This window comes from Mytilus trossulus, chromosome 7, assembly GCF_036588685.1.
Source record: "Mytilus trossulus isolate FHL-02 chromosome 7, PNRI_Mtr1.1.1.hap1, whole genome shotgun sequence".
Classification (NCBI taxonomy): Eukaryota; Metazoa; Mollusca; class Bivalvia; order Mytilida; family Mytilidae; genus Mytilus; species Mytilus trossulus.
The window spans coordinates 82,619,687-82,638,100 of NC_086379.1; the positions used below are offsets into that span (position 1 = coordinate 82,619,687).

At 32.0% G+C, this 18,414-nt stretch overlaps 1 protein-coding gene across 1 annotated transcript; it reads right to left on the reverse strand.

Moving 5' to 3' along the window:
* Positions 1-615: 615 nt before the first annotated feature.
* Positions 616-8,747, reverse strand: LOC134725993 (alpha-L-fucosidase-like). The gene is made up of 8 exons (XM_063590341.1): positions 8,335-8,747; positions 7,435-7,541; positions 5,132-5,262; positions 4,369-4,502; positions 3,470-3,567; positions 2,558-2,690; positions 1,746-1,916; positions 616-996 (listed from the first exon to the last, which is right to left on the reverse strand). The coding sequence occupies exons 1-8, from the start codon at positions 8,688-8,690 to the stop codon at positions 741-743; spliced, it is 1,386 nt and encodes a 461-aa protein (XP_063446411.1). The 5' UTR covers positions 8,691-8,747; the 3' UTR covers positions 616-740.
* Positions 8,748-18,414: the final 9,667 nt, after the last annotated feature.

An 18,414-nucleotide genomic window follows, 5' to 3' on the forward strand; every position in this document is an offset into this window, starting at 1 on the left:
GCAGATACTAACGTTCAAAATATCTAATGATATCGTTCTCTATATCAAAGTTACATTAACTATAGGAATGTAAAGGAGTATTGAGGCTTATTTAAATACATAACATATAGTTATAAGATTTTCCTGAAAGACTAAACTGATTTTCAATAAGTGATTGATTTAAAAAATACATTTACGTATTGACGATAGTTAAACGATCATTCTGGTTTTATCAGAGAGTATATTTTATAACTTTGTCTGGTCATTATTTAGAGCTATTGCTTTCAGGGAATAAACAAAAAAATCAAGTTTAATGATTCCTGTTTTCTTGTCATTCATTAACCTAGACTGTGTAAATCTGAAGTAACACCCATTTTAAATAACTACTTCTGAATTGAGCACATTTTGTGCAAAAGTTTTCTCCCTGGGCAAAATCATAGCCTCTTTGATGATTTTTCAACAATTGTATATTTCTTTAAATGCTTCTTTAAATCTAAGATGTTTACGATTTCAGCAGTTTCAAATTCCAAAATTTGTCCTATTGGATACAAATTTTCAAATTTAAAAAGATTCATAATATTTTCATCCATGATAGCAACAGAAGATAAAATTATGAATTACCATAACTAAATTTAAGTAAATTATAAAAAAAAAAGATCTAAGTTTGCAGGCAGAGATTCATGGATAAATATTTCCATCTGTCTAGTATGGAATTTCCTTGAAAACATCTGAAAAACTATGAATTACAATATTTTTGCAGTCTAATTCTTGAGACCTTCGATCTTTAACACCCATGCATCAGTACAAGGTAGTTGATTAGATGGAATAACTGGTACACTAATGTCAATGCCTCCTTTGGTACCAGGCTTCCAGTTTAACTTTGTACTGTATCCCAGCATAGAGACAACAGTTGTAGTTGATGGTAATGGTGCACCTAGAGTCAACACTTTTCCTTCTGGCCACGAAAGTAGAATAGCATACACATCTAAACTATCACTGGATTTCTGTGAGGTATACCTATAATAAAAAGTTTTATAACTTATTAATTATAAAATAATAAACACATCATATCATTACAATGGATACAGTTTGATTTGCAATTAATTTTTTTCATCATTTACATTTAATTTAGGATAGATTGGGTGATCTTTTCTGAGCATCCCATCTGGGTATGTTTGTGTCATTTTGGTCTTTTGTGGATAGTTGTCTCATTGGCAATCATACCACATCTTCTTTTTATATATGTTGCAAAAATGCTTTTTGGTTGAAAATAATATTTTACTAAGAATCATTCAATATTCAACAACAACATTTAAATCTTAAATTCTTGGATTAATGTATTAAAAAAAGTAAGTGGCGTTTAGTGTTTTCAAAATACTCAGAAAAAATCCTTTGAAAATCAAGGGCAGATAATTATACTGAATTGTGATGGTGCAGCATTGTTATAAGAAATGTCCGCCAAAGGTGGAAAGGAGGGGACTGGATTGTAACCCTTTGACAGGGAATATTGTAAATGTTCAGTTGAGAAGTTTCATATTTTATAAACATCTGCTTATTGTTATAAAAGTATGCATATTTTCTTCAAGATATATTTTGTTTTTATTTCATTAATATGCTGTCTTTTTAATCTCACATATCTCTTTTATCATTCTAAAATCTTTAACTACTTTTTATGTTAGTTATACATTATTTTCCGTGTTATAAATATCTTGCACATATTATAACTTGTAATGTTGACAAAATTCTAGTTTATATCTAATAATTACCATATATTTTTAGTAATTGTATCATTCTGATGAGTCCATGGTTTAGATCCATAAATAGATTCTCCATTGACTTTTAACCAATCACCAAGCTGTCGTAGTCGTTCCTGAAATATCGGTACTATCATACCATCATGAGTTGGACCAATATTGATCAAAATATTTCCACCACAACTGTAAAACAAATGTATGATCTGGTTATCTCCCTTTAGTCATAATTCCAAAAGATTTCTCCACCTTTTAGGAGACACTTATATATATAGATTATGGACAACACTGTGGATTCATCATGAAAAAATATGGTATTGAATTCTCATAAAAATACCACAAAAGGAGAATAACACTAACTTGGATTACAAAAAAAGAAAATATACATGATTACTGATTATATTATTTATTTTAATAATTAATTTAAAAAAAAAGTATTTTTGAATTTGTTATGGAACAAATTCAAGCAAATCCTGCATAGTTCTACATATATTTACTGTTCTTTCAATCTGATGAGATTTTCCAAAAGTTCTCAATAACTGAAGAGATTAACTTTGTGAATATCCAAGGAGTTTATCTTGTCTGACTAATAATTATACCACATCTCATTACTTTATGTAAGGTATATATTTGTTTAAGTAATTAGATAGAACAAACAAAGGAAGTTATCATATGAAAATAAGAAGATTTCATATATTTATATAATGTCAATAAAACTGCTATCCACTAGAATTCACATGACATGGATATGTGAAACTTTAGGTCGCTATACATATTTCAGGTTATATAATCAGCACAATGCTTGCTGCACAAATACAAATACCTACCTAACAGTGGAAACAATTTCAGATAAAAGGTCATGTAAGGTTAGAAAGTCAGCCAGCCTTGCATTACGTCTGTAACCCCATGAATATCTGTCAATTGTCATAGCATTCTCCCATTTCTTCTTTTGTAACTTCCCTAAAATGAACATGGTATAGTATTTATTACCTTCCACTTCCTATATAATGTAAATTCAGAAATTATTGATATCGATGCAAAAAATATAACAGTAAAAGGTTTGCAATGTTGAAAACTTGCATTCAGAAGATCAGTTGTGATTTTCCTTCATAAAATATTAGCAATTGCTTTATATCTCACACTTTTTACCAGTTCAATCAAAATTCAGTGTAATAAATGCACACAATATTTTGTAAAGTAAAGATACTATAGTCTAATGAATCTTATCAAGACATCACACGTTACTTAAGTTTTGTTTGATTTGTTTTTTGCTGTTTGCTTAATATTCAGTTGAAAAGATATAATGAATTGTAGTAATCTTAACAATATTGGACAATTTATTTATTTTTGAAAGTTTCCTCTTCGTTATACTCTTGTCATTATATTATGTTCAGTCAATACAAGGGAACTTTCGTGAAGGTGTGTCATGATCATTGCTACACAAATATGTTACCTCTTTTACAAATGTGTTATATACAAGAACATTGTGTTATCTCTTCAATATTGATTAACAAGATATAGAGGAATTACAAAACTATAATCTAATGTAAAACTGTATGACACTTATTAACTAAAAGTGTAAAAATAACACAAAAATTGAATTTTTACATGAAAAGATGAATTATCACACATCATTCCTTATTTTATAATTGTTTATGGACTTGCCTTCTTGAATTTACTTTGGAGTCCGATAAGTTACTTTTGTTTGACAGATATAAAACTGTGTAATAATACTATACCTGGATTGTATTTATCATTACAGTTGAGAAATCCTCCATGTTTACATCTAATGTTTTTACCCCACCTATCATTAACACATACAGTATCCTTTACAGGGCTGTAACATAAAGTATTCTAATGTAAAAAAGTTATATTGGGTTAAGTATAGGTCATTTGTAGGTGGTTACTGTTTTCATTTGGTTTACATTTTCAACCATGCCAATACCTATATGTGTCTGTCCCAAGTCAGGAGCCTATAATTCAGTTGTTGTTGGTTGTTGCTGAATTCTATTTTTGTTTATTGTTTTGTACTTCAATCCTGTCGTTACATTGATTACATGTCATTTTTTCTTTCAGACATGTAGCTTACTACGTGGGTTTTACTCACTGTTGAAGGTTGTACAGTTCCCTGTACACAGTTGCATACTTTTAAGTCATTTAGTTTCTGTTGAAAATATGTCTCATTGCGAATCATACCACATCCTATTTGTATATCACATGTAAATAAAAGGTGATAGATACCAGAGAGTAATTCAAACTAATAAGTCGAAAATATAACTGACAACGCCATGGCTAAAAAAGAAAAAGACATCCACAAAATCAATTAAATCAAAAGTAAGTGATAGTTACAGAACATGTAAGCTATTTTTATATTTCAACTTCAATACAGCACCTATCCACCAGGGTTCAAATGATGACAATGTAATCAAAGTTTTTGATTAAGAAGTACTAAGGATTCATTATCATTCGTTGGATACCAATTTTCATGGATTTCTTGGATTCAAGTGAATCATGGAATTAAATATTCAACATATATAACATATTTTCTATAGGATTGTATGCTAACTTTAGCATAACCATGAAATTACAATGTACATATCCAAAGAAATGCAAGTTTTCCTTATTCCTTATTACTCACCTATCATTATAAAGCCAGGCTAAGAATTCTGTGGCATTCCAGTAAACATCAGTGGTTTCCCAGTCTCCATCAGACCATATCACATCAGGTTTGTAAGTTTTCACTAACTCATATAGCTCTGGCATAGTTTTACTCTATATTAAAAAAAAAGAATGACTAAAGTCCACAACTTTTGGAACTTATACCTAGAGGTCATCATACATTTTTCTTTTTACAACATTATAGAATCATTGGATAACATTTCATTAAAACTGAAGTAGATATGACATATACTTTCAAATAATTAATATCAGAAAAAAACACAAGATCAGTAATAAAACCAGTTCCTTAAATACTAACATTGATTTGTTATGATTTGTAATAACATTGAACATGTTTCCCCCTCTATCAGAGTGTACTTCTTCCATATAATGTAGTGTCGAATAAATTCTTTCCCATTGTATAATCTGTTATTGTCTGTACAATTTTTAATGTTATTATAGCAAACAATAACCAAATAAATGTATGAGCTATGTATTTTTCTTTTCATAAATGCTCTGCCACTCTATTGGAGGATCTTTTATTGGTCAATAAACAAGTTTTTTTATTTTTTATTTTGTTGTTTAAAAAATGTTGATGTTCTCACAAGTTATCACTAAGGAGTATATCTTAATTATTTTTTTGTCTTTGATTGCCCCTGAATATGCCTGCTTACAGTATTTTATGAAATCTAATTAAAACCTACACTTTCCCAGGTCCAGGACATAAAATAAGACTGACTTACTTTCACAAAATCCTGAGTTTTAAATCCACTGGCTTTGTCTGCCATATATAGTGGATTAAACCATTCCAGTAAAGAATGGTATAGTCCTAAATGTAAATCTGTTTTACTCTTTATAGCTGTGGCTAGTTCACCTGTAATAACAAATAGAAAATAAATAGATCTTCATAGATATGTAATATGAGAGCTTGTCAAAATTAAATTCAGTTGAGTTTATACATGTATAATATGACAAAAATAAGCAAAGACCCATCAAAACAACATCTGATAAACAAATTTAATAATTCTTTTAGATATTTGGATGATATTTTGGCTCTCAATAATGACGACTTCAGTATGTATATTAATGAAATTAATCCTGCTGAACTTACTTTAAATAAAGATAATACTAACAATGACCACTGCCCTTTCTTCGATCTTGATAATTATATCACTAACGGAAAGCTGAATACTAAAATTTATGATAAAAGGGATGATTTTTCATTTCCTATCGTTAATTATCTGTTTTTAGATGGTGACGTTCCCTTGTCACCATCTTACGGTGTTTATATATCTCAACTTGTACAATTCGCTCGTGTATGTAACAATGTTTTAGATTTTAACAAGAGAAATTTATGTATTACTGAAAAATTATTACACCAGGGTTTTCGATATTTCAAACTAGTCAAAACATTTACTAAATTTTATCATCAGTATAAAGACATCATTCGTAAATATAGCTCAACATGCAGACTTCTTATACGTTCAGGTATTTCACATCCAATTTTTTATGGAAATATTCTTTATAAAGCACAACGGTGTCAGTATTCACCTCAGAAACTTACAAAACCTTTGAATAGACTTATTAAGAAGGGATATAATTACGATACTGTTGTCAAGTCATTAAAGATTGCATATTTTGGCGTTAATATTGAGTCACTGATAAGGTCTTTGCGTCGGAACTAAACACATTTATTCTAAAAACAGTTGTTGGCATGACACGGGTTATGTTCTTCTCATATATGTTATGATGGTATGATACTAAACCCCTAACGGGAAGGATTGTGCCTGATGTTCATATGATGAAATCATAATCTTTCAGTCAGTTTAATTGAAGTCTGGAGCTGGCATGTCAGTTAACTGCTAGTAGTCTGTTGTTATTTATGTATTATTGTCATTTTGTTTATTTTTTTTGGTTACATCTTCTTACATCAGACTTGGACTTTTCTTGAACTGAATTTTAATGTGCGTATTGTAACGCGTTTACTTTTCTACATTGGTTAAAGGTACATGTATAGTGGAGGGTTGAGATCTCACAAACATGTTTAACCCCGCCGCGTTTTTTGTGCCTGTCCCAAGTCAGGAGCCTCTGGCCTTTGTTAGTCTTGTATTATTTTAATTTTAGTTTCTTGTGTACATTTTGGAAATTAGTATGGCGTTCATTATCACTGAACTAGTATATATTTGTTTAGGGGCCAGCTGAAGGACGCCTCCGGGTGCGGGGATTTCTCGCTACATTGAAGACCAGTTGGTGACCTTCTGCTGTTGTTTTTTTATTTGGTCGGGTTGTTGTCTCTTTGACACATTCCCCATTTCCATTCTCAATTTTATAATGGTATTTGAAAAGTAAATGTGGTATTTGAAAAGTAACGGCAGCTTACTACATGTATATGTATTACATGTCCTTAAATTGTGCATATTCCTGATATTTTGGTTTAAAGTATCACCTGTCAACAAAAAAACAAAAGAACATCAACTTTTCAATGCAACAGAACTTCTATAAACAACTGTGAAAGATTTAAATTTTGATGATTTTTTTTTTCTGCAAAAATACATGAAATATGCGAAAATTTACATCCTGAGAAAATAACCTGCCAAAAAAATAATGTTTTGTCTCAACTTTGCTTACCATGATTACTGCAGATGAAATCATACATAAAATTGTGAAATAGGAAATACATGTAGGTCCAAGCAGATAACAGCTGAAGTGGGTCTAAGTGTGACGCAGGATTGGCCGATTTTTTATAAGCGTGACATGTGAAAGTCAAATTTTTGTCTCGTGAAGACGGGAAATTAGGACAAGCGGGACCTTGGAAATGACAAAAAATATGAATTGCTTACGTACATAGTGTAAAGCGGGATATGAGAATCTGACAAAACAATAAGCAGGATCCGGGATTGGAACACCCCAAAGAGACCCCCACTGAAGGCCACAAATACATACCTGTACAAAGCATCTCTTTACCTCATTTTCAAATTAGACAATTTAAAACTATCATCTATGTAACCTACAATGACCTATAGAATACGTTATAAAGAAAGCATACCAACAAGATCTCTCTTTGGACCAACATCCATGGAATTCCAGTTCCAGGAATAATTGGATGGCCAATTTGTAAAACCTTCATGATGCTTGGTTACCAATACAATGTATCTACAAAACAGTTAAATGGAAACAAGGTAAGATTTAAATGAGGAAAACACAAATATGTTATATTTTCAAGTCTATTGTTCTTTTATTTCTTTTGTAGTTGATCACAACCTTAAAAAAGTTTGTTTACTTAGCAATAAGTTTTTTATAATTCATTACTGTAAACCAACTCCTGATGGTGTCCTTAAAATTTATGAAGGGATAATTTCAACTTCACCACTTGGAACTCTTAGTTTTATAGATTCCTTGTGAGCAGCAGCCCTCTATCAAGGAGATCATGATAGAAAATACAAGCCCAGAAATATCTTATCAACTGGGAAATAGATGCATACTCTGTATGCAGGCACTGTGTGAATGCTGCTACAAATGTACATTGAACATAGAAATGGAAAGCTCAAAATTGGGAAGCTAAAAACATTTCTTTTGTAGTAAAGTTTTGTTTTCAACAGACAACAGACCCTCACTGTTTCTAGATGTGATTCAAAATATGAGACAGACTTAACTTTATCTGTTGTATCTTATATCTTTTAAAAGTGTGATGGGATAGATGCCTTTCACATACACATGCAGTCACCAAATTTTGAAATAGCTAAATTAGTCTGTGTACATTCATGATCGACACTTTTCATATATGCTTTTGTATGGTAATAAAATTGTAAGAAAAAAATGTTGTATGCGTTTGAAAAATAAGAGTAATATATCTAATGTTTTGTCAATTTGATATCCATGAATGTTGATGAAATTGTTGCCAATAAAGATTTTTAACTGCATCTGTAAATCATGATCAATATTTTACCTTGCACCAGATGCCTTAAATATATTTGCCCATTCATCAGCATTGTAAAATTCAGTTGTAAACTTTGGAGCAAAATCAGCATATGTAAAGCCTGGTCTATAATTTTTGTTCATGAAGTCAACTATTCCTGGCTCTTTAGCAGTTTTCCATCTATACCAGAACCATTCGCTTCCAAATGATGGTACAGAAAACACTCCCCAGTGAATAAAGATACCAATTTTTGCTTCGTCATACCAACTTGGTAGTGGTCTGGAATCTAAAGACTTCCAATCGGGTTCATATCTAAGACTGACAACAATTAGAAAGCTCGATATCAATAAAATAAACAGAGTATTTAGACTGAATTTGGAAACCATTTTTGTTTGTTAGTAAGAGTCACATGACATGTCATATGATTTACAGTGAAGGTTGTGCTAAATTAATGATGTACACTTCTGATTGTGTACCCAAGGACGGATTTAAATCAAATCAAATTCAAAGCTTTATTTGGAGTTGGGATGTCATAAAACAAAATAACATAATCTATTTGATACTATATTTACCTTATCAATTATTTTGTCAATGATATTTTTTTTTTGGATTTTTTTTATTGAAAAAGGGGGGGAGGGGGGTCTTAAAGTCAAACTATATTAAAGAATGATGACACTAGTTGGTAAAAAGGAAAGTCAAATTGCTTAAATTCCTATGCAGATATTCTTTTTTTCATAAGATACGAACATATTAAAACACATAATTCAGAAAGATAAGTTAAAGTTAGCAGTACCGTGGAGGTTGTCTTGGTTTGAGCCGGTTCTAGCAATTATGAAAGTTCAGGAACATCATCACCCCGTATAACCCCGATACAAATGAATCCGGACGTTGACGCGTTCGAAGCGATAATCAGGACAACATTTGGGATGACAACAATTTCGAATGCCTCTATGGAACTTATTTGAGTATATATAAATATTTCAATGTGCATGTTAGTTTATTTATTCAATTATACAGTTGTTGTAAGTTTCACTGGGGTAAAGCTGATGACCGTAACTGCATTCACGGTCATCCCAAGATGTCGGATGAAAAATTTGGTCAGTATTTTTATTGTCTGTTTAGGTGTTTCTACATCATTTTCTTTACAAAGCATACTTTGATACAATGTAAATTTATAAAAGATTCACACGGAAGTCACAAATCTCTACCGAGGAACGTGTATAAAACGGGAATTTGGATTTGAAAAATTCGCTAGGATGACCGTAAATCGTAATCGAGATGACCTTAACAGGATTAGCGATTCATAACAAGGCTGACCGTAATTGGTTAAAAGATGACCGTAAATTGTTAATGATGACCGTAACTTTTAAAGGATGACCGTCAATTCTAAGAAATATTCATATGTGTATTCATAACTGTTTGTCGAGTTTGTCTCAATAGGGGTTCGTTTAGCGGTTATAAATATGTTTTATCAATTTCTTTTCAACTTTTTGTTTATGAGAATGCTAGTAAATTGCATATTTCTCGTAAATAATTAAATATTTAAGGAATGACTAATATTTTTTCTGTCTATGAAGAAATAACATAAAAAATTTGGTGCATACTGAATAACGCGCGTAGCGGGTTCTTTAACAGTGTGCATCACATTTTTTTAATGTTATTTCGAATAGACAGACAAAATAATACAGTCATTTCTTATATTTTTAATTCCGCAGTAAATTCCATTTTAAACCATAGAAAACCATGAAAAAACGTTGATGACGTCACGGTCACACGACTAAATTATGTCTATGGGCTCATAACAAAATAACGCCAGCCAATCAGAAGACGCGTTACATCCAAAATTAAATTGTTTATTGATAACAACGTTAAAATTTGAATACAAATAAAATATTTTATTTTTCCAATCATGGTCCCAAAGCGGGCATTTATACAATTACCAATAATGAAAGTATATGCAACAAACATTGAAAATTATATATAGTGACAGATATTATAATAGACAAATGACAATAAATTTGTTCATATGTATAGGAGACACCAATTCAAGGGACGGTGCTGTAGGATATACTGTTGATTGCGATAGGCAATAATAACAGCAATAATCCTCGTGTCAGAACTGGGATAGTAGTCTCAGGTCAGAAGCAGATGAACAAAAACAAATAGAGAAACTGAATCCTGTCACTTAACACATATTTTTTTTAAATAACAACAATAACTAATTTTCCGAAACATGGAATATAAATCTGCTACTTGCAGTGTTTAACCAGGAATATACACAACTCTTTTCATACAGTTGAGTTCTCACAAGACAGCAGCCGTAGCAATTTCTCTTTGGAATTTAAGTTAATGAAATTGGAACAGGATTCAGATGTGATATAAATAGTGTCTGTCTTCGTTATATTTTGTGCAATAAAAGAGAAAATGAACTTCATTTTCAATATTACCAGAATAACACTGACATACGGTCTAAGGTTTGGAGGAGTACCCTGGTATCGTTCTATTTTAATCTGCAAATGGTGAGATGACACCCTCAATTTTGTTAATGATCTCCTACGCTAAAATTTTGTAATGATATTTATATAGATACTTTTCGAAACCATAATTATCCTTAACTGTCACATAAGTGCGGAGCTCTCCTTCTGATTTCTTGGTCAGTTGATCCTTCCAAAATTTGTATGCACGTCTCGATCTTTCAATATTTTCCTGGTGGTTTTATTTGAAATATTTTTCCCATCATTTAGATTTGCAAAACCAGGAATAGTTTTTAAAATGTGTTGGAGAAAGCTATACCATGACGATTTATACTGGGAATATAGAGATTTGAATTCTGGTATGCATCTTGTAATAAAGGAAATTATTCTTATTTTTTAGTCTAAGCCAATAATTCAAAATAGACCTCTGACACTACAGTGGAAACCGACAAAGTTAAAATAAGGCTGCACAATTTGTGTTTTTATTTGTGACGACCAGAATGAATTTACAAAATTTACTGTGTAGCTTTTCACAAGTTAAATTTGAATACATTTTATCCATGCACATTAGTTGGTTTCCATATCTAAATTTTACTATCAAGGGATTGAATGAGCTCCAAATTTCACTTCCATATAGAGGAATAAGCTTAAAAGCATGCTTAAAAACATGCATACAGTACTAGTTTTTACGGATTTAGAGATAATATGCCTATTGATATTTACATGGTCTAGAGATTTTCCAAATAGTTGGGAAGGTCATTGATGAAAATCTTAAACAGGTTAGGACTTATGTTATCTCCTTGTATAACTCTAAACTGTGTAGGGAAGAATATAATACAAATTGACAGCAATTCGACGAAAAGTTAAAGAAAAAAAAACATTGATTAAGCATAAGATTATTCAGCGGAATCAGATTAAAATCTTAACATCTGCCTTGAAATATACAAACAGTCCATTGACAACACCGGATCCGATGGAACTGCAAAATTTATTCGGCATTCAGTTGGTTTGACTGAGATTAAACATTACGTAACAAATGAAAAGCAATATGTTCAGTAAATATTCCATTAGATAAGCATTTCAATACGGAAATGAAGTCTTCGTATCGCCCTATCTCTTTTAGTTTTGCTTCAATATTTGGCAATAGTTCATAAATATAAAAAAAGATGTGGTATAATTGCCAATTAGACAACTCTCCAAAAGATAATTCTCCACTGGAGACCAAAATGACACAGAAATCAACAATTATATATATATATATATAGGTCACTGGACGGTCTTCAACAATGAGCAAAGAACATACCGCATAGTCAGTATAAAAGGCCCCCTAAATAACAATGTAAAATAAATTCAAACGAGAAAACTAACGACCTAATAAAGTTCATTTTTAATTCCGATTAACACCCTTCTTGGACATAATCTCCACTGACTTTAAAATTGGAGGAACATCTTTTGAATGCTATATTTAGTTCTTCTAAATTTATAATTTGGTTTTCACTTGTATTTAGATTTTTTACAGTACTATATATACATTGTACATCGGATAGATTTAGAAATGTAAAAATTATTGAACAATCCAACCCTCATGTTTAAAGCTAGCAAGATTCCTCTTTCATTCGGATACGATTTAAAACAGTTGGTGAACTATGTATTTGAAGCAAGTCTTATTTTCTTCTACCTATAGGATAATGCAGTCTTATAAATACGTTTTATACCAACGCAATTAATTATTTGATACAAAAAAAGTAATACAAATACGGATATCTGTTAGAATCGATGGTCATCCTTTATAAATTACGGTCATCCTTTACAAATTACGGTCATCTTTTTACCAATCACGGTCATCCTTGTTTTATGTTACGGTCATCTTGAAAATATTTTACTTACGATTTACGGTCATCTTAGCGATTTTTTCAAATCCAATTTCCTGTTTCATACACATTTCTCGGTAGTAATATGTGATTTCCGTGTGATTCTTTTATACATTTACATCGTACCAATGTATGCTTTGTAAAAAAAATGCTTTAGAAACACTTAAACAGACAATACAAATACTGACCTAATTTTTCATCCGACATCTTGGGATAACCTTAAATGCAGTAACGGTCATCAGCTTTACCCCAGTGAAGTTTTAGATATAGTATAAAACGTTTGATAAAACTGCTAGATGCAAAACGCACAGACAGGGTGCAATTTCATACGGTTTATGATATAAACAATGCTGAATATCTTTTTTTGCATACACCTTTGCGTATTTATACCTTCAGCAATACCAAATAACTATACATTCAATTACTACGTGCCTTCAAATGCGCCCTAGAACTTAAAATAAACGCAATATCATACAAAATAATTTTTCTCTTACTGTATTGTTCGTTCCACCAAATGTGTCGCGTTCGTTGTGCGTTTTGAAATAATCACTCTACAGTTCGTTGACAAAAACCGTCACAAATTACTTTCTTGTCAAGGTTTTCGAGATGGTGTCGACGACCCATTTCTGTATTTTATTGTAAATGTTTATCTGTTAACTTAGTTGAACTGAAAATATCTGTCGTACAACGCCAAAATTGAAGTATTTAACCAGCGTACATCTGCTTGGAATGTTTCTATTGAAAATTGAGACTTTCAATGTTATTCCAGATGAAATGAACAGTTGATTAATATATTCCAGAGGAAGTTTCAAAAAGTATAGTACAGTCATTAAAACTTTAATGACTTCCTTTTCACAATTTGAGGCTCTTCCAAATGCCGATGTTGGTCCAAATTTGCCTAGACGAAAGCAGACATACATGCATGTAGGAGCCGTTGAACTTAATTTGCCGAATGCCATAGATGGCATTCCAACTGCTTTAGGTTTTTTTTATTAGTTTTTTTTGCGCATAAAGCTTTGACCCCTCAGCTTTGTAGATGTGGTGTGATGGCCAGTGAGACAACTTTCCACCAAAGTTTAAATGAAGTGGGTGTATAAATCAATTATTATAGTCCAATGTACAATATGTAACAATGAGGAAAACCTTTACATACAGTCGGCTAAAAAAGGCCCCGATATAGAAAAAAAATATGAAAAATTAAAACCATAAAACTAACGGTTATTTATTTATAACTTATGAATTGTGTATTAAAGAATGAAAAACAATGACAGATCTACGTTGGACCGACAAAAAAAGTGCGTCGGGACTAAACATGTTTGCCACAACCTTCTCCTTAACCTAGAACACTGATGTAACAGCACAACATGATAAAAAAGTTCAGTTGTAATTGGCTAAACTCAAAATGTCGGTACAATGCACATAAATCATATACATAATTGTAGTAACTGATAGTTATTTCAAAGCGAATAACAACTAAAAAGTAAATGATGTATCTAAATTGTTAATCAGTATATCCCACGCTTTTAGGTAAAGACGTAATACAACGCATGAACTTGTGCAATGCCAAATATAAACAGTATCGAGAGGATATACGGTATTATGAGTTCTCTTAAGTGTGCATAAATTGTAATAATGTTAAGTGATGTTTTGATTTAACAGGTACAGCAAAACGTTCTATATTGTGGCCATTTTTTTTTATTTATGAAAGAATTTGGTGAAGGGTGACTGGGAAATATACTATTAGAAATGATCACTTTTGTCTTTTTCTGACCGGCAGTAAAAACTTACCGAAGTTGGCCACCCGTTTAGCTGTGTGGGATGTAAAAGTACACAGTCACGTCCAGTCCGAATGGGAATACAAAATCCAATATCTCGTGAAAAGAGATTATACCACGCTAACTACACTGAACGAACCCCTACAAAACCTTAAGAGAGGTCGAAAAATAGCCTGTTGAAAGGCAACATGTGTGTCCTTATTCAATGTACATCATTTTATCCAGTTACAGTTTAAACTTCCCTGACGTAATTCCGGAAGTCCCCCTTCCATGACTTACATGTAGTATGTGTTGCTACTTTGTGCTTATCCTGAACATGCATGACATATTTGCAAGTGAACGTTAAGCAACCAACAATCGGCCATTACTTACGCGTGTAATACATAAATAAAAGGGTCCATAAATTGTTCAGTACCAACATGAAAAAAGAAACACAGCAAATGTGATAGGTTAGGTTGATGATTGATGCTTTGCTCAACTAATAATTTACCGATGACGCCGAGGGTAACTGAGGAATATAAATATGGTCCCTGTGGTCTTCTGCGAAATAAATCAAAATTTAAATGAAATGATTATGGATGGGTATAGACTTTAAGGTGCTTATAATAACCAGAATGACCTGACCGATCATTCAGATGTTTGCACCACAGTAGAAAGACTGTAATTTAAGCATAATCTTTAAACCTTAAAAATTAAACAAACACAAAAACATAATTGAAGAAAGCAAACCAGTTAATATTTAGAATTGTCTCTTCGTCTTTATATCTTCACATTAAAGTAACTGTATTACTATCGATGGCTTTCAGTAACATGTTCATTGTATACACATATTCTTAGCCTTAATGTAACTATATTGTAATTTATAACCCGCTAGGACCAGCATCTGAGATTCAGGCCAAAATACTTAACCTATAATCCATTTTTTGTTTTTGATTGCTTTCTATATCAAAAAGAAGATGTGGTATTGACACAGCTCTTCGCAAGAGAACAAACGAAACAAAAATGAACAACTATAGGTCACCATACGGCCTTAAACAATGAACGAAGCCCACACCGCTATAAAACACACAGAAATGAGAAATGTAGTACAACTCATACGAAAAAAACTAACGGCCCAATTTATGCACAAAATAGTGAACAAAAAATACATATAACTACTGAATTACACGCTCCTGGCTTTGGACAGGAACATGCATAATATGGCGGGATTAAACATGTTAGCGGACACCCAACCCATCACCTAACCGTTCATTGACTGTCGTATTGTAAACACTTTCAAAAATGCTATCAAATTAGAAATCGGACGTGTTTATCTGTATGCCTAGCCATAGCTGCACCTGTTGAGTTATTGTATTTTCCTACCAATTCACACTTTCGTATACATTAGGATTTCTTTTTACATGTAAAAATTTCCTCTAAGAGTTTTTCGACACTACAACGGACATTTATATGGGTTGCTGTCTGCATGTAATGGTGGTTAATTATTATTTTCAAACATGCATATTGGTTATAATCATATCAAAGGATAATTTAATACATGCGAAAATCATTGACAAACGCAATATTGTGTCAACGAAGCGTACAGTATAAAAAGGTGTAATGACAACGAGGCGTACACACCATGAAAATAAAGACACATCAAAACGTGCATTTTATTTGTTTCTAGATACAACATAAACAAACTATCTTTATAAGTTTGTTAATTTCATACTATGAAGTTTTCAAAAATATATGTTTTAAAAACTATGAGGTACGAGAAACATTAGTTTTGAATGTTTAAAAATACCAAGCACGTTTTATCATTGAAATCGTTGTGCGTTTTTTTATGTTAGTATATAAAGATGTCACATTTTTGAAAAACCTTTAAGTAACTGATGAGTATTATGGCAAAGAATATATTAGAGCAAAATATCCGAAGAATAGATATTTGATTGTCTTTAAAAGTATAAAATTCCTTACTGTCTGAACTCAGTGTTACACGGTGTGTTCGATTCGAACGCGTCAACGTCCGGTTTCATGTGTATCGGGGTTATACAGGGTGATCATCTTTGATATTTTATTTTTCTATGGTATTTCACGAGACATGTCTGTGTAATGAAAATGACAATCTAACGTATACTTTATTTCCAAGTTGTGGACATAGTCATGATAGTTTATTCATTATACATTTTAAAGCGCTTAGGGTAATTTTAAAATTATAGAATGCGCTATTATAAATCATAATAATCTATACTATTAAACGAGAAGACCTCATTTTGGGTGTCGCTTCTCTTTCTTCCACAGTAAATCAATCATCATGTCTCTATGTCATATGGGTAACATGCATTGCCGCATTTGTCATCCATTCTTATGATTATTCAGATTGAGTTATTTTGGGAGAAAAACGACAAAAAAGGAGTCCGGATATGATTCCGTCATCGGACTGACTTTTAGTCATAGACAAGACTTCCGGTTTGAAACATAACCAATCGTATCTATGATAGATAATAAAAATGAAAAAATAAATAAGCCAATCAGAGCCTTCTCCATATCATGGTGTTTAGATCGCAAGAACCCCAACTATTATACCTCCTTATAGAGGACAATTATTGTTCGCGTCTATCTACATGTAAACTACGATTGTACTACTTTAATATATAGAGACTCTCTGTATTCTCTCTTCTGTTTTCTTTGAATGTTTATTATTTAAGAGGTCATACCAGTTGCATATATATATATTAAAATAAGTAAAACATGTGACACAAGTACAACCAATCGTATGATGGATAAAAGCCATTTAGAGCTTTAGCATGGTGTTTAAATCGCAAGAATCCCAACTATTATACCTCCTTAGAGAGGACAATTACTTCTCGCGTCTATCTACATGTAAACTACGATTATACTACTTTAGTATATAGAGACTCTCTGTATTCTCTCTTCCGTTTCGTTGAATGTTTACTATTTAAGAGGTCATACCACTTGCATAGATAAATTAAAATAAGTAAAAAATGCTCAACTTTATCTAAAACTACCTCGACCAAAAACTTTAACCTGAAGCGGGATAGACGGACGGACGGGCGACCGAACGCACGGAATCTTAGACTAGAAAACATTATGCCCACAAATAGAACATACAAATTTATTATTGAAAGGGGAAAATAGTGATTTGGCAAAAATGAAAGTAAGGTAGAGATGAGTGGCAGGTAGGACCTTTTTCGAGGCGTCGGGATCGGGTTTTTAAGCTCGGGATTGGGGATTGATCCTTACAGGATCCGGGAAAATATTTTTCGATTTCGGGATCAGAACCCCTCAGACCACCCCTCAAATAAGCTTTAGTCGGTCTTAGTGATTTATACATAATTCATATCCTACCATTGGCATGTTAATAAGGCTCTCATAAGAAAAAGCACTGATAGAATTGTCCTAGAAGCATATTTTATTACACTAATAATGGTCTATATATCAGCAGTTATATTTAATTCATGTTTGAAACGGTGCAATTATTTATTTGATTTGACTTTTACCACAAGAAGCATTGTAGCAAAGGAGAAGAATAATTGTGGTCTGAGGCCAGACACACGAAAGTAATTGGATTTAACAAAAAGGAAACAAATATCGGACTTGGGAAAAAGGGAGAGAGCTTTTGATACCTTTTATGAAATTCTCCATACATAATATATTCTACAAAAAATCTTCCTACAACAGTTCACAGGCTATATATGGCCGCGATTTCGCGGGTGTGTTCTAGTATTCATTAAACTGCATCATAGGTAAATGCATCTTCACTAAGTTGTTTCCCCTGATATATTTATTACTTCTTAGGTTAACACGACGCGTGGTGCCAATGATGGCCAGAACAGTATCTCCTTTCCCTTTGCACCTGACGAACCTCCTTTCAGTTTTTTTTTTATGGTGTTCATATTGCCGCCAGCCTTAGTTTTTAGGTGTCGGCGCCTTTTGCATACTTTAAATATTGTGTCTTTTTGGTATTTTTTTATTTTTGTTATGGCG

Excerpts from the sequence above, each read along its gene's own strand:
- LOC134725993 (XM_063590341.1), bottom strand. The coding sequence starts at position 8,690 with ATGGTTTCCAAATTCAGTCTAAATACTCTGTTTATTTTATTGATATCG. Across the intron at positions 4,503-5,131 it reads AAACTCAGGATTTTGTGAAA|AGTAAAACTATGCCAGAGCT; the intron begins GTAAGTCAGTCT and ends TTTTTAATATAG. Across the intron at positions 2,691-3,469 it reads TAATGATAAATACAATCCAG|GGAAGTTACAAAAGAAGAAA; the intron begins GTATAGTATTAT and ends TGTTCATTTTAG.